Here is a 27,863-nt window from a genome sequence, read left to right as displayed (position 1 = left end):
ACCAAAATTAATTTAGTGAATTCAGATGACCATTATATCTACTACTGTGAGTGTCAGGAGAGAAACATGATAGATAGGAAGTGGATCTTGGAATTTGTTAAGTTCCTAGAGGAGGTCTGGCCAACCACTCCCAGGACTTAGCAACATTCCAAGATTTACAGAACAAAATAGCATTAACCAGAAACCAGAGCTGTACTTAGCTCACATATTGGTGATGATATCAGGTTGCATCCTGGGATTATAGGTGGGAACCCTGAACTGCGTCTTTGAAGTCTCACCCACGGACTGGACGTCCTGCCTGGGACCTTTTCCCGATTGGGACGCCACACGTGCTGTGACATGGGACTTCCCAGTGCTATATTAAGTCTGGATGTTGGTCAAAACCCAATTTGGTGATGTATCTTCTGCTCTATTTCTCTTTTCTTTTAATGTTAGTATATTGAAAGTAAGCTAGATAATGCTCTAACAAATATTTGTATTATTTATTTGTATATAATGAGTGACTTATTTTGTTAACCAATCCTTTGAACCTGAGAGGAAAGTGAAAATTTCCAGCAAAACAGTGGAGCCATTCAAAATGTGGTCCACAAACCAGCAGCATCACCATCATGAGGAGATTGACAGAAGTTTAGATCACAGATTAGACAGATTTAGACAGAAGTTTAGATTCAGGTGTAGACCTGCTACACTTGAATCTCCTGGAGCAGAGGCCAGAAATCCGTTTTTTTAACAAACACTCTACTTTTCGTACACACCTAAGTTTTGAGAGTCATTATGTTTGAACAGGGTTTGCTATCAGCTTGGCTTTAAACGATTAGAAACTATTAGGGTCAAGGAGTTCTCTGTTCGCGTTTTGTGATATCAGTCAGGGAGAGCCCAACTGGAAGTTCTGTTGGACATGAACTTTACATCTCCTTCATTTCCAGAAAGCATTAGTCAGGTATTTACTTTATTATTTTTCCCAAGTCAGAAAATAGAAAACAGCTTTTTTTCCTCCTTCTGTCCTTTTCCTTTTCTCCCTCCCTTCTTCTTCTCTGATTCACCTCTTTCTTTCTCCTTCCCCTTTTCATTTTCTTACTGCCTTTAATTCCTTTTCTTCTAATCTCTTAGAAATCCATAACTATTCTACTGGCACTTACTGTGGCCACAGTAATTAGATTTACCAGAATTAAATCCCAGTTGTGCAACCAACAGAGACTGACATTAAAAAAGGATAGGTCATGATAATAAAAAATGCTGCCTAATTTAGCATAGATTATAGAAGGAGTGAAAGTTGCTCAGTCGTGTCTAACTCTTTGTAACCCTATGGACTACACAGTCCATGGAATTCTCCAGGCCATAATACTGGAGTGGGTAGCTGTTCCCTTCTCCAGGGGATATTCCCAACCCAGGGGTCAAACTCAGGTCTCCCCCATTGCAGGTGGATTCTTTACCAGCTGAGCCACAAGGGAAGACCAACAATACTGGAGTGGGTAGCCTATCCCATCTCCAGAGGATCCTCCTGACCCAGGAATTGAACTGGGGTCTCCTGCATTGTAGGCAGATTCTTTATCAACGGAGCTATCAGGGAAGCCCTATAGAAGGAGGGACCACTGTAATTTCCAACTTCCAACTAGAGCATGGGAAGATACTGGTGCCTCTCCTTTTGTTGGGGATCTATTGAAACATGTAAAATATCATGTATGAAATGAGATGCCAGTCCAGGTTCGATGCACGATACTGGATGCTTGGGGCTAGTGCACTGGGACGACCCAGAGGGATGGTATGGGGAGGGAGGAGGGAGGAGGGTTCAGGATGGGGAACACATGTATACCTGTGGCGGATTCATTTTGATATTTGGCAAAACTAATACAATTATGTAAAGTTTAAAAATAAAATAAAAAAAAAAGAAAAGCCTTAATTTCTCAACAAGTTTTTTCCAAACCATGTTGAAGGTTAATGTAGTAGCTCCCCAATCCTGTTGTAACAAATTACCATAGACTATGTCTTAACACAAATTTATTGCCTTGTAATTCTGGAGGCAGTGTCTGAAATGGGTTTAATGGGGCTAAAATAAAGATGTCTGTAGAGTTCCCTTCCTTCTGGAGGATCTGGGAAGAATCCTTTCCCTTGCATATTCAAGTTTTTAGAGGCTGCCTCTGTTCCTCATCTCACATGCCCTCCTTCTGTATGTGTGTGTCTGTATACTCAGTTTTATCCGACTCTTTGCTACCCCAAAGAGGTAGCCTGACTGTTGCCTGCCAGGCTTCTCTGTCCATGGGATTTTCCAGGCAAGAATATTGGAGTGGGTTGCCATTTCCTCCTCCAGGGGATCTTCCTGACTCAGGGATTGAACTTGTGTCTCCTGTGTCCCCTGCATTGGCAGGCAGATTCTCTACCACTGAGCCACCTCATCCATCCTCCAAGCCAGCAACATAGCACCTTCACCCTCAATGCTTGCTGGTTCTCTCTGTCTGTCTCTCACTCACTTATACACACGTATATGAGCTTATCAATATCTTGTCTATTATTATCCTACTAATTATGTATAATTACTACATTTTATGCAAGTTTTGTTTTCTGATTAAGGTTGTCTATAATATTTTGTTAATGGGAAAAACAAGTAATGTAATAGCATGAAATGACTATATTAATTTTGAAAAGTGTTCCTTTCTGTTGGAATTACATGTCTGTGTCTTAATATATCATGAACTTCACACCTCTTGATCCTTAATATTATTTTATGAACTATGTTCAATATTATAAGAAAAATGAAGGACATAAGAATTAAAAGTTGTGTATATTTGAGAAATAAAATAAATATAATGAATGGAAAGTAAACATTCTCCTTTAAAATATATCTTTAAGACGAAATATCCAGTTTTTACTCTTCCATTCTTCTTTCTTTGTCGCTTTTTTCTATTCTTTTCAATTAAAATCTGAGACTAATAAATTATGACATTTCTGAAAAATGAACAGACATGTTTCTATATAAAAAATGTAAGCTGTAACTATGAGATGATATTTCTTGGTTAGAAACATGACTGATTTATCTCAACCTTTCCTTTGAAGATTCAGAGTGAAATAAAGTGATAACATACCATCAACTCAAACCCTTTGCTATTGTTAAAATGCTTACTCCCTTTCTTCTTTTTTTTTTTTAAACAAATATTTGAAGCAGATGCCATAAAATAAATGTAGTGAAACAGTCAAGCAGCAAGCTCCCTAACTGTTTCCATCTTGATTATAAAAACACATTGAAAGGTAAATCCTCACAGTGAAATAAATGAAAGAAATAATTAACATTCAAAGTACTCCTTACACCACCTGTTCTTTACATACTGCACCGAAATGAAGGCACCTGATATATAAAAAGCAATGAAAAGAAACTGAGTTTCCTTCTAAAACAGAAAGAAAAGTAGCACCAAGTTTGAAATCCAAATCAGAATGGACATACCTTTTGTACAATCAATAGGGTACAGAATTTCTTTCATCTGATTGAGTCAAGTGGTTAAGTCTAAATCCAGGTACAATAAATATTTCACCCTATATATATGATATAATAGTTGGTGGCCATTTGTTATATAAAAAGCTCTTTTATGGGAATAGATACCGAACTTCTGTGATTTTTGAAAGCAGATATAGCAGCTAATACCTAATTTTAAGGTTATATGCTAAAAAAATGGGTTGACAATATTTTGGTCTTTACAACAAAGTGGCAGTGAACATTTTTACACATTCCTGTTATTATAATCCCTAGTTATCCAGTCACTCAATTTATAGATGAGACCTGCATGTGTTAGTCTTGTTATCTAATGGCTTTTCTGTATTCTTCAAGTGGAAGGATATTGATCCCAGATGGTCAAAGATGATGGAAGGAATTATAAACAAGGTAAATGGCAATTATTGGATAAGTCTAAATGAACAGTGATGTACAAATCAATGATAATTATAATAAGAATAATGTACTGTGGGGGTTAAGATAGACTGAGAGTTAAAATATATTGCAATAATGGCACTTATTGAGATGAGGTAAATTAAAGTATGCTAACATTTTTCCATTGTCACAGAAAATACAAGCACCAATTAATATTACAATCCAGTGTCAGTGATGCCTGAGAGTAAGGAAATGAGGTGAGCCCTGTGGTTGTCCCCGCTGACCATCTAGAGAGGCTTTCCAGACCACAGTGCACAGCCCAGCAGGCTTCCTGAGTTAAGGAGACACTGCTGAGAGTCTTGGAAGGTCTAGTGTTTGCAGGCAGAGAGCTGCAGATTATTTGATTCTATAAGGTGTTACCTCTTTGACTTTTTACAACTAGACTATTTGACAGGTAGAGTTACCTTTTAGAATACTTATAATAATGAAAAAGAGACTTGTTCATAGCAGTGCAAATGCATTCTGTTTGGTCAATAAGAAAGAATACATTTTATTGCCCTATATGATATTAACCAGTCTTTAAAATGTCAATATTCCTGAATTATGTGTGTGTGTGTATATGTATGGATATATTCAGTATTCCTGACTGTATGTGTATTATGGAGATACCATGATTTTATCTTCATAAAAATTATAATTTAGCATGATTTAATATCTTAGAGAAGAGGGCAGATCTAATCAATGTGTCACCAAATGTTAACAATTATACCCACTGTTTGAGAGGAAGCTAATTTTGGAATATTTAATGATAGTATTGATAGATGTAAAATAATATTATGTGTATATGCAAATAAGAACTACTCTTTACATCTGTTAAGTATGAAGGTACTTCAGTGTTTCTAGACTGGAAGAATACATATTGTTAAAGTGACCATACTACCCAGTGTCATCTACAGACTCAGTACAACCCCTATCAAATTATCAATGATATTTTTCACAGAACTAGAATAAATATTTTTTTTTAATTTGTATGGAAACACAAGAGACCCTGAAGAGCCAAAAAAATACTGATAAAGAAGAAAAGAGCTGCAGGAATCAGACTCCCTGACTTCAGCCTATACTGTAAAGCTAGAGTAATCAGAACAGTATGGTACTGGCCCAAAAACAGACACACAGATCAATGGAACAAGAGAAAACGCCCAGAAATAAACCCACACACTTACACTCAATTAATCTATGACAAAGGAGGCAAGAATATACAATGGAAAAAAGACAATCTCTTCAATAAGTGGTGCTGGGAAAACCGGACAGTTAAATGTAGAAGAATGAAATGAGCACACTCTCTAATACCATATAGAAAAGTAAACTCAAAGTGAATTTAATACCTAAATACAAGCCTGGATAAAACTCACAGAGCAGCAGGTCCCAGTGTTTCTGGCACCAAGGACTGGTCTCACGGAACACAGTTTTTCCACAGATGGAAGCAGGGGGAGCATGGTTTTGGTTCTGCCCACCACTCACCTCCTGCCATGTGGCCTGGTCCCTAACAGGCCACAGACTGGTACTGGTCCATAGCCTTGGGGGTTGAAGACCCCCGTCCTAGAGCAAAACATAGGAAGAGTCCTCTTTGACATAAATTGCAGCGATAATTTTTTTGATCCATTTCCCAGCATAATGGAAATAAAAGCAAAAATAAACAAATGGGACCTAATTAAACTTAAAAGCTTTCGCACAGTGAAGGCAACCATAAACAAAATGAAAAGACATCCTATGGACTAGGGGAAAATATTTGCAAACAATGAAACTGAGAAGGAACTCATTTCCAAAATAGACAAATAGCTCATACAGCTCAATATCAAGAAAACAAACAACTCAATCAAAAATGGGCAGACTTAAATGGACATTTCTCCAAAGAAGACATTCAAATGGCCAATAGGCACATGCAGAGATGCTCAGCATCACTAAGGTATTAGAGAAATGCAAATGAAAACCAGGATGAGATATCACCTTACACTGGTCAGAATGGCCATCACCAAAAAGTCTACAGACGATAAATACTGAAGCGAGTGTGCAGAAAAAGGAATCCTCCTACACTGTTGGTGAGAATATAAATTTGTGCAACCACTATGGAGAATAATAGAGATTCCTTCAAAAACCAAAAATAGAGTTTATTATGTGATTCAGCAATCCCACTCCTGAGCACATACCTGGAAAAGATGTTTCATATAACTCAGAAACATACATGCACCCCGATATTCATGGCAGCACTATTTACAATAGCCAAGACATGGAAGCAACTTAAATGTTTATTGGCAGGTGAATGGATAAGAAGATATGGTACATATATACAGTAGAATACTACTCAGCCACAAAAAGAATGAATTAATGCCATTTGCAGCCAAATGGATGGATCTAGAGGTTATCATGTGAAGTAAGTCAGATAGAGAAAGAGAAATACCAAACGGCATCACTAACACAGTGTCAGACTTTATTTTTTGGGGCTCCAAAATCACTGCAGATGGTGACTGCAGCCATGAAATTAAAAGACGCTTACTCCTTGGAAAGAAAGTTATGACCAACCTAGATAGCATATTCAAAAGCAGAGACATTATTTTGCCAACAAAGGTCCGTCTAGTCAAGGCTATGGTTTTTTCAGTGGTCATGTATGGATGTGAAAGTTGGACTGTGAAGAAAGCTGAGCACCGAAGAATTGATACTTTTGAACTGTGGTGTTGGAGAAGACTCTTGAGAGTCCCTTGGAGAGCAAAGAGATCCAACCAGTCCATTCTAAAGGAGATCAGTCCTGGGTGTTCTTTGCAAGGAATGATGCTGAAGCTGAAACTCAGTACTTTGGCCACCTCATGCGAAGCGTTGACTCATTGGAAAGGACTCTGATGCTGGGAGGGATTGGGGGCAGGAGGAGAAGGGGACGACAGAGGATGAGATGGCTGGATGGCATCACCGACTCGATGGACATGAGTTTGGGTGAACTCTGGGAGTTGGTGATGGACAGGGAGGCCTGGCATGTTGCAGTTCATGAAGTCGCAAAGACACGACTGAGTGACTGAACTGAACTGAACACATGGAATATAAAACATGATACAGATGAACTTACTTACAAAACAGAAAGAGACTCACAGACACAGAAAACAAGCTTATGGTTACCTAAGGGGAAAGAGGGAGGAGGGATAAATTAGGAGTCTGGGATTAACAGATCCATACGACTATATATAACATAGATAAACAAGGTCCTACTGTGTGTGTGTATATATATATATATATCTATATTCAATATCTTATAATAACCTATAATGGAAAAGAATCTGAAAGAATATTTACATGCACACACACACACATATCTGAATCACTTTGCTGTATACCTGAAACTAATACAACATTATAAATCAACTGTATTTCAATAAAAAGTTGTTTTGGAAAAGGAAAAAAAAAAAGAATTAAGGTAATTTATGCACTGAGAGTTACAGAACTCCAATGCAACAGAGAGAAATAAAAAAGAGATCAGTCCTGGGTGTTCTTTGGAAGGAGTGATGCTAAAGTTCAACACCTTGATAAAGAATTCCACTTAAGGAAGAGATCTTTTTTATCTTTGCAAATTACTTTGATAAGCCACAAGGAAAACCAGACAACCTAGGCTTGATACAAAGTTAAGAAGAAAGAGGGGATCCAGAAACAATCTGGATGTTAGAGAGTTAGTAGAAAAGAAGTTCTCTCAAAACTCCCCAGATAGGGATAGAGTAAGAATTATAATTTTTGATCCTAAGATTTATATAATTATAAATTTCAATCCTAATGTTCGCTTGGGCTTCCATGTAGCTCAGATGGTAAAGAATCTGCCTGCAATGCAGGAGACCTGGGTTTGCTCTCTGGGGTGGGAAGATCCCCTGGAGGAGGGCATGGCAACCCACTCCAGTATTCTTGCCTGGAGAATCCCATGGACAGAGGAGCCTGGTGGGCTACAGTCCACGGGGTCGCAAAGACCTGGACACAACTGTGCAACTGACACTACCACTACTCACGTTCACTTGAGCCTAACATACACTTAGGTTTGTGGTTCCTCCTCTCTGACATGTAAAATGGAGGTTTAGGGCAACTTTTTATAACTCTTAAAAGACAAGATGATCATAGCAAGCTGGGGGACTTGGCCTAATATATACTTTCTTCTTGAGAAGCTACAAATGAGGTTTCCATGTGTATAATCTAAATTTACACACATATATACACCTACTACATTATGGAACCAAAATTATTATTGTAGCAGTGAATATATTTTTTGTTTCTACTTCAAAATTATAGGTTATACTTTTGTTTGAGGGATAAGCCTGAAGAAAATTTGCACTCTAAAAATTATTTTAAATGTAAAATGTGAATAAAACATTGTATCTTTACTTATATAGTGGAATTTGCATGAACTGATTCTATATGTATATGTCACATACACAGAGCTATGTAGAAGCCTTAAATACTTTACTTAAATTAAAAAAATTTTATATTCAGTATACTTTACCAATATAAGAAATTTCATTAAATACTTAAAAAAAATTCAGAAAAGCTGAATAGGTGATAGGCATAGAATAGGATAGTTATACAGGCAGCTGTAGAAGTTCCAGTAGGGGACTATAGACAAAAAGGGAAATCTAGGAAACTTTGGGAGACCACTGTATGTACATGATTGCTCAAGAAATCTACCTGAACACTGTAGAATAAAGCAGGACTACTTAACTATAAAGCCATAAATAAAAGCACAAGATGTGCCCCAGGCCATTAGGTGAAAGAAAATGTTACCATTCTTCTACTGATGTAAGTGCTACAAATCCCAGTCTGACCTCATAGGATCAGACACTCTCCTGCCCTGATACGAAGGAGGAGCTATTGAGCTAAGTCTCACTTCTATTTGAGGTGGACTTTTTCCTTCTCCCACTTTACCTTGTGGACTTCCCTGGTGGCTCAGATGGTAAAAATCCTCCTGCAACGTGGAAGACCTGGGTTCGATCCCTGGGTTGGGAAGTTCCCCTGGAGAAGGGAACGGCTACCCACTCCAGTATTCTTACTTGGAGAGAATTCCATGGACAGAAGAATGGGGCAGGCTACAGTCCATGGGATCGCAGAGTTGGACACAACTGAGCAACTTTCACTTTGATTTTCCCTTAATTATAAAATGGTAGCTCATTTAATCCTCCAAGCAGAGCTTCCTCACCTGCCTACTTGCACCGTTCACAAACATCCTATATTAGCACATTTACTTCTTATGAATCACTTTGCCTGTCTTTGAAGTCCTTCTGTGATGACACAGAAAACATGAGTCTCAGTAAGTCTGGGCACTAGAATCACAGTGATTCTAATTAAAAGACTGTGGGTTCAAGTCCCAGTTAGGGTTTTGCTTGGGTTTGAGTCCTAGTTCAAATTCCAATCTGAAGCACGCAGCTTCACAGGCACCAGCATTATCATTTATCTTAGATTCTAAAATAAAATTTTGGTTGACAAATTCTAGCTACAAAACAAGGTTAGGAAATAAGACTGGTAACAAAAGAAACCATTTGAAAATGAAACTGCCCTTGAAAATGAAATCATAGTACTGCCAGTGTGAAATAAGCAGCATTACTAAAGTTGACTTCATTTGAAAAGATACAAAGACCTTCAGAAAACATTAAATTCCAGTAAGTTAATCAAGATGAAATTTCATAGAATATTGGGCATGAAGCAAAAATGTGCCTGAAGCATGATTCTCTGTAGGAAAGCACAGACTGGAATATGAACGCTTGAATGTCACAGGCATTGTGTGTTTATGTGTTGCTTCATTGCTGGTGTGCAGGCTGATTTTCAAGAAGAGGGGAAAGGGCTCCATCAGTGATGTAAGAATCCCATCAATAACGGAAAACACCAACGGCTGTGTAGCGGTATTCTGCAGACAAAATAAAACCCTAAGGAGCTTGATTGGTAGGAGCAGAAGAGAAAGTGGTTTACTGTGTGTTCACTGAAAGATGAAACAGTGGCCAGAGAACTCCAAGAAAAATTTCTCAGGTGAACTAAGAAAGAGTTTGTGTGTCAACCTAATTTGAGATAGTGGCCCTTTTTATCCCACTTAAAGTATCTTCAGGGAATTACCAGCTGTCCAATGATTGGTTAAGCCCTGAACTAAAATAAGTTAATATGGCTGATCTTTTCGTCTGGTCTAGGACACCTCTGTATTTTTATCAATAGAATGCAATAGAGTAAAACGGAGTAAAACCTACAGTTTTAGCTTCCTCAGTATATTGATGACCACTGGCTCCCATCTCATCACCCCTTGTTTCATCAAGAATGTGGGTCTTCAGGACTTCCTGATAGTTTAGTGGTTAAGAATCTGCCTTCCAATGCAGGGGACACGGGTTCAATTCTGAGTCAGGGAACTAAGATCCTATATGCCTCAGAGCAACTAAGTCCATGTACCACAGCTAGAGAAGCACGTGCATTGCAACTACTCAGCGCATTCGCTCTAGAGCATGTGCTCTGCAGCAGAGAGGCCCTTGCACTGCAGCTAGAGAAGCCCAAGTGCCACAACTAGAGAAAGTCCACACGTCACAACACAGACCCAGCACAGCCAAAAATTAAAGATAAATGGAAGCTGTGATCTCATTAAAAAAAAAAAAAAGAAGAAGAAGAATGTGGTTCTTCAGAGCTGGCCTTCTGAGATAGTTTACAAAATTGGAGAATGTCATCCCTGCATTAATGAGTTCATGCATGTCATTTTACTACCCCAGAAACTGGGATTTAGAAAAGGTAAAGAATTGCCAGCAACCACATAACCCGAGCCAGAAGCCACGGTTCTCCACATATAGTCTCATAGTCCTATTCATCAGAGGCCAAGACATGAGCCGAAGGATGTGATAACTTACATTTGTTGCTGCTTTATATTTCACTTGCATGCCTGTCAATATTCATCTTTTTCTAAGAAGATCTTGGACCATAATATACCTTAAATCTCCATCAACATTTTGATCACCCCAAAGTAAATAAAGGATTACTACTCCATATTATATTACTGATGGATATGAGAAAAATAATTGGGATGCATGCATTCTATATAATACTTGGAGAGGAAGTCCAATATGCTCATAAAGCAATGTAAGTTAAAATAAGATAAAATAATGATAATCTGTTGATCTAGTTAAGATTTTATATTAAATATTTCTAAATTCAACTAGAAATAAAAATATTCAGAAAAACATTTTAATGCTGGCTAAATTTATATTTTATGCTAAAACAAGAGATCCTTTTGAGAGGAGATCTATAGGGTTACTATCTTATTTGGTTATTAACCTAAATGATGCTATTTTACTGGATTTCAAATGTGCACAGATCCTGCTGAGGAAGAATAAAACTGGACTCATTTAGGAAGAGGCAATGTGGCTATATGAGAAAAGCTGCCATATGTGAAACCTCACTTTATGCCTGTTGAAATTTTTGTATTTCAGGTCTCCTAGGGGCATGTCCATTGTGCTATTGTGCGATTTTATCAGCATGAACTTCTGCTGAATATTTTCACTTCTCTTTAAAACCCATATTTTGGTAGAGCTAACTTCAAAACAACATTACAACATCTGTGCTCATACACCTGGGAGCCATCAAAGATATATCCTAAAGATTAAGTATATTTTCTAATCTTACAGAATGCCGCAAAATGAGAGTAAAGGCTCTAGATACATTTTTTCTAGTCTGGAATGTTTTGAAAGGAACCACTTTCAAACTATTTTCTGTTTCCTTCGAAAGATTCTCAAAAGAGAAACAATATTTCTAAGGCTGTAAACAATTCCCCTAGAAATTTAACAGAATATTCTTTTTTTTTTGCTGATTAGAGAGGTTCTTAATGCATATGTGCAACTTCCATTAGAGACATTATGAATATACACAAAATTCCAAGCTATACTCTCAAAATGTTTTCAAATAAGACTCTATGGTAACTATATGAAACAAAAGAAAGCTAAAGAACATTCTACAACTTTGAATTTATTTGCTACTTTTAATCTCTGGCTCTACCATTAATTAATGCCATCTTCTTTCAAAAAATAGAAATTAGGGACCTCCCTGGTGGTCCAGTGGCTAAGACTCTGTGCTCCCAATGTAGGGGGTCCAGGTTCAATCCCTGGTCAGGGAACTAGATCCCACAACTAAAAGGCCCCACTTGCTGCAACTAAGACTTGGCACAGCCAAATAAATAAATATTTTTTTTTAAAACCCAGAACAAAAATAGAAATTATGGCTGAATCAGCATTTCTCAAACAGAAGATTGAGGTTTTGACAAAACATAAAATTCTGAATACAGAGAAATGTCTCCTTACCTTTCATTAATTGTTCTATCTTGTTCTATCTTTATGGATTAAACACATATACCAAAATAGCCTGTAGTAGATGGCACTTAGAATGAAATGGGCAGAACAATTTGCCCTTGAAGGATAATGTGGACTATGTGAAATTTTTACAGCTTCAAAATACAGATGGACTTGAGGAACTCCACATGCGGATTCTGTTGACTTTGTCATCAATGTATCCAATTATGATAAATATTAAACACTTAAGGTATGCTTTCTGTGTGTCAGGTATTGTTGGAATTGCTTTGCAGGTGCTAACTCATTAAAGTTTCATCACAACCACACGTGACGGGTACTTTATCACCCTCCTACAGATGAGGAGACTAAGGCCCTGAAAGTTTAAATCACTTGCCCCAGGTTCATCCAGCTTGTTGGTGGGGGCAGGACCAAGGCTGCTGCTGCTGCTGCTAAGTCGCTGCAGTCGTGTCTGACTCTGTGCGACCCCATAGACAGCAGCCCACCAGGCTCCCCCGTCCCTGGGATTCTCCAGGCAAGAACAATGGAGCGGGTTGCCGTTTCCTTCTCCAATGCATGAAAGTGAAAAGTGAAAATGAAGTCACCCAGTCATGTCCGACTCTTAGTGACCCCATGGACTGCATCACACCCCAAATCTATGTCCCAATCCTTATCACTTCCTTTTCCATCCTTTATTTTCCTTATAGGCAACAGAATAGCTTTCATCTCTTACTTTGAAGCAAGGAATAAGATGATAGAGGTGATTAATTTTAAGTTATTTCAAATTTAAACAAAAATATACCACACCACCTTATCTGTTTCGTAAGAAACCTGTATGCAGGTCAGGAAGCAACAGTCAGAACCTGACATGGAACAACAGACTGGTTCCAAATTGGGAAAGGAGTACATCAAGGCTGTATATTGTCACTCTGTTTATTTAACTTACATGCAGAGTATATCATGCGAAGCACTGGGCTGGATGACTCACAAGCTGGAATCAAGATTGCCAGGAGAAATATTAACAACCTCAGACATGCAGATGATACCACTTTAATGGCAGAAGGCAAGCTCTTGATGAAGGTGAAAGAGAAGAGTGAAAAAGCTGGTTTAAAACTGAACATTCAAAAAACAAAGATCATGGCATCTGGTCCCATCACTTTATGGCAAATAGATGGGGAAACAGTGGAAACAGTGACAGATTTTCTTTTCTTGGACTCCAAAATCACTGCAGATGGTGACTGAAGCCATGAAATTAAAAGACACTTGCTCCTTGGAAGGAAAGCTATGACAAATGTAGACAGCATATTAAAAAGGAGAGACATCACTTTGCCAACAAACCTCCATACAGTCCAAGGTATGGTTTTTCCAGTACACATCTCACTGTATATTGTCATGTACAGATGTGAGAGTTGGACCATAAAGAAGGCTGAGCACCGAAGAATTGATGCTTTTGAAATGTGGTGCTGGAGAAGGCTCTTGAGAGTCCCTTAGACTGCAAGGAGATCAAACCAGTCCATCCTTAGGGAAATCAACCCTGAATATTCATTGAAAGGACTCATGTTGAAGCGAAGCTCCAGTACTTTGGCCATCTGATCTGAAGAGCCTACTCATTGGAAAAGACCCTGATGTTGGGGGAGATTGAGGGCAAGAGGTGAAGGGGGAGACAGAGGATGAGATGGTTGGATGGCATCATTGACTCAATGGACATAAGTTTGAACAAATGCAGGGAGATAGTGAAGGACAGGGAAGCCTGGTGTGCTGCAGTTCATGGGTCCAAAGAGTCAGACATAAGTTAGCAACTGAACAAGAACAAATTCAAGGCAGAACATGTAACAAAGAAGTTTTATATATATATATATATATATATATATATATATATATATATATATTTTTTTTTTTTTTGTGGGGGCAGGGTCTTGATTCTACAACTAGGGATGGAATCCATGGCCTCTGCAGTGGGAGCATGGACTCTTAACCACTGGACTGAGGAATGGAGTATTTCCTGTCATATCAGTAAACAAAGGATGTCACGGTCATCAGGAACTTCAGCCACTGCCAACAGTGAGCTGGTGAGCCCTGACAGAACTCAAGAAAGAAAAGAATACCTGCTATCTAGCAGCCACTCCTTGCAGTCACTCCCCACAGTGAGCCCTGAGGAAACTTGGGATGTGAAAATACAGGATACTGGCCCTGGACAGGGGAGGTGTGTATCAAAGGAATGATTTTGGTGAGCCCAGACTCCTGTATCTTATCATACATAGAAAAGTGCTAAATTCCTTAACTTGAGATATCTGGTTTTCCTTTAATTAACAATAATCTTTTGATGTTCAGACTGCCTGCCCTTTATTGCAAAACTTCTATATAAGCTGGCTACCCACTTTGCCTCTTTGGAGTAGTTATCTAAGGTACTGTCTCCTAGGCTTGAAGTCCTGAAAATTCCCATTGAGTAAACTGTAACTCTCAACTTATAGGATGTGAATGATTTTTTAAGTTGAAAGACCACCAGAGCAGTCCCTTAACAAAGAAATTCAACTTCACAGTTGAAACAAGCAAGTAGTAGAATTTGATCTCACTTCTTCCTCATGTGCCATTGGAGAAGAGGATTGGCATTGATCCCTACGGGAGAGAACTGAGCTCTTCAGTAGGAACACCATGTGCTGGAGAAACCACTGGGAGAAGGGTGACAAGTCAACGTGTGTTGAGCACGGACTTTTCCCTTGTAGGCCAAGTGAAAAAAAGGACAATGAACCAGTTGTTTGATGTTCCTCATTCGCATGTCTTGAGGTGCAGCATAAAAAGTAAATAATTTCTGCTGTAGACAGATTTCACACTCTTGGATTCCTCTCCCTTACCTGGCCTTTGAAAATGCTTTGCTGAAACTTTTCAGGGAGTTTGGGATTTTGTGAGCATAAGCCACCTGTTCTCCTTCTATGTTCCTGCAATAAACCTTTGTTTGCTCAGAACGCTGACATTTCCATTTGTTTGGCCTCACTGTGAATTGGGCACATGGACTTGTGTACAGTAACAAAAGGAGCAAGGCCGTGTATCTGTATTTCAAGTGAGGGTTGTATCAATTTTCTATTATCATTGTCAGACATAAATTCTCCAAAATTTATTTGACCTGCCAGAAACATGGTGTCATGAGTCTGAACTAGGATTTGCTATCAGAGAAAAGGTCATTAGACAAAATACATAGAAGAATATTGTGCTCTAAATGCAGTGGATTTAAAAAAAAAAGTCTCAAAATCACTCACATGACTTGGTAATTAAACTGTGTCAATGCTGCTGCCAAAAAAGAGTTTGTAATTTGGAAGCTGTACTTACTATTGACCTGATTTTACAATTGAGATCATGTCTGCATTTTCATTTGGAAACAAAATTGATCACTGTGTTCTATAAACAAGGCCTGTCAAGTTATTACTCTGTAACTACCTTGCAAACACATATTTAAGAATGGTATGATTTATGATACAGTATAGGAGACAAAACTATTTCATTTTTTACTTCCCATTCTTAGCTCCTTTTAAATTCTTTAAGTTCTTTAATAAATTTCTTTGATAAATTTAAAGATATTTTTTAATGTCCACTTTTAATATATTGGCTTCTTGCCCCAAATGCTACATTAAAATTTACAATGTGACCATTCCTCTAATGTTCTCTGAAATCATTATAATGCTCACTTATTTTTTTTTTTACCAGTACTCAATATTATTGTATCCTAATATTAGTGGACGAACTTATAATTTAGAAGGTTCATACAATGCATGCATTTTATACAAATTGCTTCCTTAATCACTACCATATGAAGGATGACAGAATGAAATCAATACAAAATGGTTACTTTAGTTGTTTTAAAGCCATTTCAGATTTTCTAAGACTTTCACCCATCTAGTTCATAATATGTTTCTTAGAGGTTTTCTCAAGACCATAATGTAAAAAATGAATCTAAATTAATAATAAAAACATCCTCATACTCCTTGAAAGAATGAAAAACTGTTACAAGTATCTTCTTTCACTACTTCTGGATTTTATTTTACTTTCAAAAGTAAGTTCAGAATTAAAGAAATATTCATGTTGCCCCTTGACAGTCTGCAATTGAACGAGGATAATGCTGATGGTGGGATTCTAGGCAGGAATCCAAAGAAACCCCCTACTCTTGATGGGGTAATTTAAGGGCAGTCCTACCTTTTTCAACTTCGTTTTCTTCTTGGTCGTCTGTTAGTGGGGTCACTTCTGGTTGCTCCACCATCATGGCATCTTCTTGGTTTGATGAAAGCTCTAAATAGAATGAGACAAAAGGAAGCTCAGAGATGTTGTAGTTGGAATCTGCGAGAAAACAGTGACTAAAGCTCAGAAAGTTAAAGTTATTTTTTCCCCTCCAAGTTTCAACGGTCACCTAAGGAGACCACGAGAGCCACTCTCCAGGAATCACTGCCTAAAAGCACACGCACACCCTGCTCACACACACCAGCATATACAGACGTCACAACAATGTCACCGTATCCTCAGACAACAATATATTCTGGGTCCAATACCTTCTGTTTCCATGTATGAACTCTGGGACTCTGCCTCAAGTTTTACTTCTTTCTTCGTTGAATCATTCTCTTGCCCTGTTAAGTACAGTGATTGAAAAATAAATATGATATGGATGGCCATAGCTTTATCCCTGGTTTGAAAAGACAATCAATTCAGAAACCATGCTTTGATCATGCCTGGAGAGGTAGAGAACGGTTCTAAACCAAAGCCGAAGGTGAATATCTCATTTTGTAAATTATCAAATTTATATTGATTAGTTAATGAGAAATATCCAGATAATGTAGGCAAAAAGCTTTTCTTTGAACTGATTGGTGTAATTAGTATCTAGCTTATCAATACACTGAACATCAATGGATACAAACTGGAAGTCGAAATGTTGAAGAAGTTCTGGACTGCATGGGTTAATTATATTCAATTTCTCTTTATTATATAGATCTTTCTGTATTGAGGATTCCTAGGAAATTAAAATAGTACTTGTATTTTTATTCTTCTATCAGCAGAGCATAAAAAACCTTAAGTAATCTGAGCACACAGGGATAGGGGTCACCTAATAGCTCAACCATTCTCATAAAACACCTACTAAATACAGCAAAGGTCAGGAGGGAATTCAGCCAACTCTTGATTACTCCAAGGTTGATTAGGAAAGCATTTTCTCCTCTACCCTTTTGGGTTCTGCTCCTCTCCCCTGTGGAGTTTAAAACATTTAAGGGCTAAGAGAAGAAAATGAAATTTGTCCATTTTGCATCATTTATTAAAATTTTATGCTAAGGATATTATTGTTACATTAAAAAAAATTCCAGGCTAGAGGTTACAGGTACAAAGCTGAAGCAGAGGTTCTTGGGCTCTTAGCCTGCGTACGTCCCTAAACGAGATGCATCGTTTTTCCAAGTTGTCTCTGCTTCTGTGAAAAGATCTTCTTTCCCTGCCTGAGACCACGTGACTTGCAGTGGCTCCTATGAGACAAGAGTATGTGCCCAGCTCAACTAAACAGAATATACGGTGTGTGCTCTTTTGTATTTTACTTTATGTTTTCTATAAGATTAATCCTTGCCACTGCATGTATCAATGGTCTATTATTTATCACTGATGTATATTATTCCATTGTATGAATATGTTTCAGTTTGGGGCTAAATGAATAACACTATTAAAAACATTTTTGTATATGTCTTTTGAGGGACATATGTATTCATATCACTTGGGTATAAACCCAGGAGTGAAATGGTTAAGTAACAGGCAACACATATGTTTAGCTTGACTAACTCCTGAAAAATGGTGTTCTGAAGAGTTTGTTCCATTTTATAGTCTCACCAGAAATGTATGAGAATTCCAATTATCCTACGTCTAATTGGACTATATCATGATACAAAAGTCTTTTTTCTTTCAGCTACACCACACAGCATGTGGGATCTTAGATCCCCAACCAGGGATCAAACCCATGCCTCTTGTATTGAAGACATAGAGTCTTAAACCCTGGATCACCAGTGTGCTGTGTGCTAAGTCACTTTCAGTTCAGTTCAGTTCAGTTCAGTCGCTCAGTCATGTCCGACTCTTTGTGACCCCATGAATTGCAGCACGCCAGGCCTCCCTGTCCATCACCAACTCCTGGAGTTCATTCAGACTCACATCCATCAAGTTGGTGATGCCATCCAGCCATCTCATCCTCTGTCGTACCCTTCTCCTCCTGCCCCCAATCTCTCCCAGCATGAGTCTTTTCCAATGAGTCAACTCTTCGCATGAGGTGGCCAAAGTACTGGAGTTTCAGCTTTAGCATCATTCCTTCCAAAGAAATCCCACGGCTGATCTCCTTCAGAATGGACTGGTTGGATCTCCTTATAGTCCAAGGGACTCTCAAGAGTCTTCTCCAACACCACAGTTCAAAACCATCAATTCTTCAGAGCTCAGCCTTCTTCACAGTCCAACTCTCCATACATGACCACTGGAAAAACCATAGCCTTGACTAGACAGGCCTTTGTTGGCAAACTAATGTCTCTGCTTTTGAATATGCTATCTAGGTTGGTCATAACTTTCCTTCCAAGGAGTAAGCATCTTTTAATTTCATAGCTGCATTCACCATCTGCAGTGATTCTGGAGCCCAAAAAAATAAAGTCTGACACTGTTTCCACTGTTTCCCCATCTACTTCCCATGAAGTGACAGGACCAGATGCCATGATCTTCGTTTTCTGAATGTTGAGCTTTAAGCCAACTTTTTCACTCTCCTCTTTCACTTTCATCAAGAGGCTCTTTAGTTCGTCTTCACTTTCTGCCATAAGGGTGGTGTCATCTGCATATCTGAGGTTATTGATATTTCTCACAGCAATCTTGATTCCAGCTTGTGTTTCTTCCAGTCCAGCGTTTCTCATGATGTACTTTGCATATAAGTTAAATAAGCAGGGTGACAATATACAGCCTTGATGTACTTCTTTTCCTATTTGGAAGCAGTCTGTTGTTCCATGTCCAGTTCTAACTGTTGCTCCCTGACCTCCATATAGATTTCTCAAGTGGCAGGTCAGGTGGTCTGGTATTCCCATCTCTTGAAGAATTTCCCACAGTTTATTGTGATCCACACAGTCAAAGGCTTTGGCATAGTCAATAAAGCAGAAATAGATATTTTTCTGGAACCCTCTTGCTTTTTAGCTGCATCTAACTCTTTGCAACGCTGTGAACTGTTACCCTCGCTCCTCTATTCATGGGATTCTTCAGGCAAGAATAGTGGAGTAGGTTGCTATTTCCTCCTCCAGGGGATCTTCCTGACCCAGGGATCGAACCTGCATCTTTTATGTCTTCTGCACTGGCAAGCGGGTTGTTAAGCACTAGTGCCACCTGGGAAGCATGGAATCTTAGCCTCTGGACCACCAGGGAAGTCCCCAAAAGTCTTTATATGGGGCAGAAAGCCATGCAGAATCTTTACCCCCCAAAATCATTTCCATCCTTTTCACCTCTGGGTACCATACAAAGTGATCACATCTTTGCACATTGAGTTCCTTTGCCTATTTATTTATGCTATTTATTCACCTATTTATCATTCTCATCACACTATAATATAGCTGTATCTGTGTCCGTTTCCCTCATCAGGTTGTAAGCACTGTGATGTTGCACATTGTTTTATTCGTATTTCTCTGCCTAGTGTGTGCACGTGCTAAGTTGCTCAGTTGTGTTTAACTCTTTGCAACCCTACGGACTATAGCCCACCAGGCTCCTCTGTCCCTGGTATTTTCCAGCAAGAAAACTGGAGTGGGTTGCTGTTTATTCCTCCAAGGGATCTTCCTGACCCAGGGATCAAACCCATGTTTCTTATCTCCACCTGCATTGGCAGGCAGATTCTTTACCATTGCACCTGGGAAGCTTCTCTACCTAACACCTACTAATAAAGAGTGATCAATAAATGTTTAATTAATTGGTCCTCCATTGTAGTCCTCATCAATGTCAGTAAATAGTAATTAGGGACTGTAACTTACTTCCATTAGCAACAAAGCACTAAGGCTAAGCACTACATGCGCTGTATTTATTGCAAAGAATTTTGGAGGAAGAATTGAATGTTTTAGGCAAATCACCATCTCTTTGGGCTTCCATTTCATTATCTTTAGGGAAAAAACGCTCCCCACACCCCCCAAAAATCCCCTAGATACTATCTCGGGCTTCCCTGGTGGCTCAGTGGTAAAGAATACACCTACCAATACAGAAGAGGCAGGTTTGATCCCTGGGTTGGGAAGATCCCCTGGAGAAGGAAAGGGCCACTCAGTCCAGTATTCTTGCCTGGGAAATCCCATGGACAGAGAAGTCTGGTGGCCTACAGTCCGTGGGGTAACAAAAGAGTGAGACATGACTTAGCGACTAAACTACAGCAACAGATACTAATACCTTAGATTCTATCTTTGGCATCATATGAGGCCATGTCTCCTGGTAAAGTTTCTAGTCATCCCTGACATTTGTCTACTGGGAGGATGATGTCAAGGGAAACTTCACTGTTTTGAGTGAGCCTCATTCTCTAACCCCTTTCAGGGATCACAGCCTTGTGGAATCAACACAGCCAGGAGAAATATTAAAAACCTCAGAAATGCACACGATACCACTCTAATGGCAGAAAGGAAGAGGGACTAAAGAGTCTCTTGTGAGGGTGAAAGAGGAGAGTGAAAAGCTGACTTAAAACTCAACATTCAAAAAACAAAGATCATGGCATCTGGTCCCATCACTTCAAGGCACATAGATGGGATAAAGCAGAAACAGTGACAGATTTTATTTTCTTAGGCTCCAAAATCACTGCTGGTGGTGACTGCAGCCATGAAATTAAAATGCTATCTCCTTGGAAGAAAAGCTGTCACAAACCTCCACAGCACAGTAAAAAACAAAGACATCACGTTGCTGACAAAAGTCTATATAGTCCAAGCTACGGTTTTTCCAGTAGTCATGTATGGATGTGAGAGGTGGACCATAAAGAAGGCTGAGTGCTGAAGAACTGATGCTTTTGAATTAGAGTCCCTTGGACTGCAAGGAGATCAAACCAGTCAATCCTAAAGGAAATCAACCCTGAATATTCATTGGAAGGACTGATGCTGAAGCTGAAGCTCCAATACTTTGGCCACCTGATGTGAAGAGCCAACTCACTAGAAAAGACCTTGATGCTGGGAAAGAGCAAAGGCAGGAGGAGAAGGGGATGGCCGAGGCTGAGATGTTAGCATCACTGACTCAATGCACATGAGTTTGACAAACTCCAGGAGATGGTGAAGGACAGAGAAGCCTGGTGTTCTGCAGACCATGGGGTTGTAGAGTGGGACATGACTTAATGACCGAACAACAACCATCCCTGTCACTGTTGATGGGGAACTGATCATCATAACTCCTAGTCTTTGCTGGAAACTTAACTCATTATCTGTGATCTGCCTTTGTGCAGTGGCGGGGACGAGCAGACCATTCAGAGAGTAGAAGCAGCCACTTTACTGCAGGGTGTCTCCACTCCCAGTACTCCACTCCATACATTTTCAGAGGAAGTCCATCAGGAATAGTAAGATGGCAATTCACCAAGGACTGGGCACTGCTGATGGGGTGGGACCACCTGGGGTGGCAGCCTAAGGCTGTGATGTGTACTAGGGATTTTCTCTGCAACCAGTAAGGACTGTTAACTCACTTGGAGGATAAGAGGCCATTGCAAAGCTTTTTGAATTATTTCTCTCTCCTGCCCCTTAACTTGTCTCATTCTTTTTTTTTTTCAGGGGGCAGGTATAGTTGCTTTGGGGAACTTCCCTTGTAGTTCAGTTAGTAAAGAATCTGCCTGCAATGCAGGAGATCTGGGTTCGATTCTTGGGTCGGGAAGATCCCCTGGAGAAGGAAATGGCAACCCACTCCAGTATTCTTGCCTGGAGAATCCCATGGACAGAGGAACCTGGAGGGCTACAGTCCATGGGGTCGCAAGAGTTGGACACGGCTTAGCGACTAAACCACCAGCACCATAGTTGCTTTACAACATTGCATTACCTTCTGCTATACAACAAAGTGACTCAGCTATATGTATGCATATTTTTCTCTTTTCCCTCACCCTGGACCTCCCTCCCACCGCCTCCCCCCATCCACCCCTTTAGGTCACCATAGAGCACTGAACTGAGCTCCCTATGCTATACACTAGTTGACACTAGCCATCTGTTTTACACATGGTAGTGTATATATGTCCATCCGAATCTCATAGCTCATCCCATCTGCTGTATTCCCCCTCACCCTTGCCTGTTGTTTGCGTCGCCATTCCTGCCCTGTGAATAGGTTCATCTGTACCATTTTTCTAGATGCCACATATATGCAATCTTCTCTTTGGACAAAAATACATACATTTTCTTCTTTCTCATTTTTCTGACATTCAGTTCAGTTCAGTTGCTCAGTCCTCTCTGACTCTGTGACCCCATGGACTGCAGCACGCCAGGCCTCCCTGTCCATCACCAACTCCCGGAGCTTACTCAAACTCATGTCCATCCAGTCAGTGATGTTTCCAGTCATCTCGTCCTCTGTCCTCCCCTTTTCCTCCCACCTTCAATCTTTCCCAGCATCAGGGTCTTTTCAAATGAGTCATTTTTTTCACATCACATAGCCAAAGTATTGGAGTTTCAGCTTCAGCATCAGTCCTTCCAATGAACATTCAGGACTTATTTCCTTTAGGGTGAACTGGTTGGATCTCCTTTCAGTCCAAGGGACTCTCAAGAGTCTTCTCCAACACCACAGTTCAAAAGCATCAATTCTTCAGTGCTCAACTTTCTTTATAGTCCAACTCTCACATCCATACATGACTACTGGAAAAACCACAGCTTTGACTAGATGGACCTTTGTCGACAAAGTAATGTTTCTGCTGTCTAGGTTAGTCATAACTTTTCTTCAAAGGAGCAAGTGTCTTTGAATTTCATGGCTGTATTCATCATCTGCAGTGATTTTGGAGCACCCCAAAATAGTCTGTCACTATTTCCACTGTTTCCTCATCAATTTGCCATAAAGTGATGGGACGATGCCATGATTTTACTTTTCTGAATGTTGAGCTTTAAGCCAACTTTTTCACTCTCACTTTCATCAAGAGGCTCTTTAGTTCTTCTTCACTCTCTGCCATAAGGGTGGTGTCATCTGCATATCTGAGGTTATTGATTTTTCTCCCAGAAATCTTGATTCCAGCTTGTGCTTCATCCAGCCCAGCATTTCTCATGATGTACTCTGCACATAAGTTATATAAGCAGGGTGACAATATATAGCCTTGATGTACTCCTTTCCCTATTTGGTACCAGTCTGTTGTTCCATGTCCAGTTCTAACTGTTGCTTCCTGACCTGCACACAGATTTCTCAAGAGGCAGGTCAGATGGTCTGTTATTCCCATCTCTTTCAGAATTTTCCAGAGTTTGTTGTGATCTACATAGTCAATGGCTTTGGCATAGTCAATAAAGCAGGAGTAGACGTTTTTCTGGAACTTTCTTGCTCTTTCAATGATCCAACAGATGTTGGCAATATGATCTCCGGTTCCTCTGCCTTTTCTAAATCTGGCTTGAACATCTGGAAGTTCACGGTTCACGTACTGTTGAAGCCTGGCTTGGAGAATTTTGAGCATTGAATTACTAGTGTGTGAGATTGTGTGGTAGTTTGAGCATTCTTTGGCATTGCCTTTCTTTGGGATTGGAATGAAAACAGATGTTTTCCAGTCCTGTGGCCACTGCTGAGTTTTCCAAGTTTGCTGGCATATTGAGTGCAGCACTTTCACAGCATCATCTTTTAGGATTTGAAATAGCTTAGCTGGAATTCCATCACATCCACTAGCTTTGTTTGTAGCGATGCTTCTTAAGGCCCACTTGAGCTCACATTCCAGGATGTCTCGCTCTAGGTGAGTGATCACACCATCGTGATTATCTGGGTCAGGAAGATCTTTGTTGTATAATTCTTCTGTGTATTCTTGCCACTTCTTCTTAATATCTTCTTCTGTTAGGTCCACACCATTTATGTCCTTTATTGTGCCCATCTTTGCATGAAATGTTCTCTTGGTATGTCTAATTTTCTTGAAGAGATCTCTAGTCTTTCCCATTCTATTGTTTTCTATTCTATCTCCCATTCTATTGTTTTCCTCTATTTCTTTGCATTGATTCTGAAATTAAAGTAGTGACAAAAGGGGAAAGACATGAGGTTCTCAGTTTTGCAATGCAGAAATGCTCATCCGTGCTCCTTCCTGAGCCATGCCAGGATTTGGTGTGCTGCTGGAGGAGGAGGTCTGTATGAGCTCCAAGCCCTGTTCGCAGGCCTGCTGTGTGGTAATGATGACTTTCGGGACTCCCGTCCATCTGCCTTTCTCTGCAGCCACTCAGACATATCACATTCCATCCACTTTCTTGACCCCATGGGGCATGCTTTATGTTTGCCCCTCTACATTCAGTCTGGTTGAATTCTACCCACTGTCCTTTGCCCTAGTCCCTCCTGGCAGAGGAAATAAAAGAACATAAAGGATCCCACAGTTTATACATATATTTTTTATACAGCGAACTCAATCATCCATACTAATGGGCAGGGGCCATTAGAACAGATAATCCAAAATCCATTCACTTTCCTTTAGAAATGGATCACATGATTGTTTCTTTTGAGGCCTGGTAATTAAGTTTGGCTCAAGCTAATGCTTTAATTAATTTGCATTAAAATTGGTCTGGGAACATCAGTCTAGGGTCAAACATTTCTAGAGGAGGATAAACCTAAATTCACTTGGTAGGTAAATAGACTGTTTTTAAACAATAGCAACAACAATATAGCTTTGCTATTTATAGATTATTAGATGCTCAGATCTTCCTAAGAACAAAGAATTTGTTTCTCTGATGTGTCTCTTAAAGATAACAGAAATTATGTCCTTTTGTTAAGCTTGAAACTTGATTGCTGCTATTGGTCAAAATTTTACTTTCACTATGTCTAAAAATACCCCACATTAAGATGAAATTTAAACCTAGGTTAAAGTGAATTTGATTATGTCTAAGTTATTCTTAGTTTTCTATTAGTCCTCTAGTTCTTAGTTTCTAGGGCCAATAAAATTTTCTTTCCTAATGTAAATTATTGCTACAATTATTTCTTGTAGTTACAAAAGAAAGGCAGTTTTCACATAGAAACACTTAATACAGGTATTGGGAATTACCAGTAATTTTACAACTAAGGGATTGCCATTGTTAATACTGTAAACTGCTATAATTCGCTTGCATATGTGTGTGTATGTACCTACATATGTATGTGTATATATATATGTGTGTATATGTATATATACACATACATATATATGTGTGTATATATATATATGTATACATACATATGTAGGTACATACACACATGTATATATATGTATACATACATATGTATCTGTATAAGTGTGTGTCTTTGTGTATGTCCAAATATAAAAACTGTATCTACACACATACATACACAAATATACAAAATACATAAATGTATCCTGGCATTCCAATTAATCTCCATTTTGATTCTTTTTTAGTTTACATTTCATAGGCAGCTTACACTGTCATTATACTTTCTTCAGAGATTTTATAAGATGCATTATATTCTATGTTATGGACAAATTTTGGTATGCCCCCTTTTGTTTTTTGTTTTCACCATCAAACACAGCACTGCAACGAGCATTGTTGTGAATACCTCTCTCTATACTTTTGGTGGCTGTTACTTTAAGATAAATTCTTAATGCATAACTCTTGGATCAAAGGGTAAACAGTTTACCTTTTATTAGATTTTGTCAAAATTGCTGATGAGGAGGTTATGCCCTTTCATCTCCCGCCAGTGATGTGTGAGCATGTTTGGCTGCCTTCCTCATGCTACTTCTGTGCACTTTCAACCCTATTTAAATGCCTGATACTCAGAGGAAGACGCCGAAATCATGTTTTATTTGCATCTTAAAGTAATGAAGAGATAGTTCATGTCTTCATATTTACAATGAGTGCATTTTCTCTTTTGTGAATTACAATTGAGTCCTTTGCCCATTTTCTTCTTGAGTTGTTTACATTATTATTATTATTGATTTATGAAGTTTTTATTTTTGGAGTAAGAAAGTTGATTCGTTGTCATTGAGGCTGAGAATACATTTCCTAGTAGCTTTTCTGTAGAATTTGATTACACACTTTATCATGTCAAAATTTATATATTCAGCTTTAGCCACTAACTTTCCTCTTTTATGACACATGTGGACTTATGTACACATGCAGTGCATGTACACATCTATGTGCACACATTTTATAATGCAATCATGTGTCTGTATACATTCACATTTCAAAAGGCAGTCCTTATTTCAAAACTAAAAAAATTTATATATATATAAACTTTGTGTGTGTATATATATATATACACACACATACACCCTTTGGTTCTTTTAGCTAGTAGTTTTATAATTTCACTTTTACATTTCATCTTGCTCCTTTTGGAATTTAAGTTGGCATAAGGAATGAGATTGGGATACAGTTTATTTTTTCAAATGGCCAACTAGTTGTCTTAATGCCATTTATTGAGTCATCTGTCTTTGAAGTGTCAGCCTAAATATGTACTGAAATCCCGATCTCCTGGGGTCTATTTCCAAACTCTTTATTCTGTTTCATTGATCAGCCTGTCCATCCCTCCAATAGGACCACATAGTTAATCGCATTTTTTAAAGATATCATGTCATTTTTAGGCTATTTATTCTGTCATTGACTGATAATATCATATCTGTGAATTCCGCATTGCATTTACAATTGGATTTTATTTGCAGTGTATCTTCTTATATCATCTGACACATAAAAACCCATCATTCTTATGTTTCATCAGGGCTTTAAGTTTTTATTGATATAAAATGACCAACTCTTTCTCACTTGAGATTTTTGGCTAGAATTCTAACTGGAGAGATTCTAAAGTAGTTTTCCATGTTTTCTTTTGATGTTTATTTCCCAAACATTCTTTTTTTTTAACTTTGGATTTTTAAAGCCTTACTATTTTATTGAAATTAATTCAATCTGAGTGGTTTTTACACTCAGTAACCTAAATTATGCTTACTGTCATAACTATTTGCCTGTGTCATCCTCTTTCATATATTGTTTTTTGGTTATAACATTACTTGTTATTTTTATTTGCATTACTAAATATACTCTCATGCTTGGTATGATCTTCAGGGGAAATTAGAAAGCAAGATTTATTCCTTTAACTCTTGTGACTTAATTCTATTTGTAACTATCATAAAATGTTTCAAAGCTCTTGTAGTTATTCTTAAACCTGACATTGTCAGAACCCAGAGCACAGCAGGATTTTTCATTGTTTACTATCTTTATCAAAGTCAGCACTGTAGACAACCCTCACTGCTCCACACTGGAATCTTTGGTGTACAAACTTTGGCACAGAAATTTCCTTTCTTTACTCTTTTCCTTATTTCCTCCCTTTCTTTCTTCCTCTTTTAACTCTTCTATCAACATGCAACACACAATCAGGAAAGTACACAAACAATATACAGATCCCAATTAAGTAATCGAAAGCAGATAGAGAAACTACATATTCTTAGGATAATCCTCCAGCCCTCAGCCCAGCTCCCAGCCCAATCAGTATCTCATCCCCAGTCACCCAAGTTTAATAAACACCCTGCCTGTCATAGTTATTTTCCCTGCTTTTCAAAGTTGATATAGATGAACTTGTACAACATGTAT

The 27,863-nt window shown here is 38.7% G+C and overlaps 1 protein-coding gene and 1 non-coding gene across 2 annotated transcripts in view; one reads left to right on the top strand and one right to left on the bottom strand.

Annotated features, from left to right (window-relative positions):
* Positions 1 to 27,863, bottom strand: part of LOC129625309 (ADP-ribose glycohydrolase MACROD2-like) — a 221,215-nt gene that overhangs the window by 75,585 nt on the left and 117,767 nt on the right. Inside the window, exons 7-8 of the mRNA XM_055543450.1 lie at positions 16,713 to 16,787; positions 16,363 to 16,455 (exon numbers count right to left, since the gene is read on the bottom strand). Coding sequence (XP_055399425.1) covers positions 16,363 to 16,455; positions 16,713 to 16,787 — 168 coding nt within the window. The remainder of the gene's footprint in view (positions 1 to 16,362; positions 16,456 to 16,712; positions 16,788 to 27,863) is intronic.
* TRNAG-CCC (transfer RNA glycine (anticodon CCC)) lies at positions 11,936 to 12,008 on the top strand. The gene has a single exon. It is a non-coding gene; the product is annotated as a tRNA-Gly (tRNA).

Source organism: Bubalus kerabau, chromosome 13 (genome assembly GCF_029407905.1).
Source record: "Bubalus kerabau isolate K-KA32 ecotype Philippines breed swamp buffalo chromosome 13, PCC_UOA_SB_1v2, whole genome shotgun sequence".
Taxonomy (NCBI): domain Eukaryota; kingdom Metazoa; phylum Chordata; class Mammalia; order Artiodactyla; family Bovidae; genus Bubalus; species Bubalus kerabau.
This window is presented reverse-complemented; position numbering and strand designations above follow the sequence as displayed.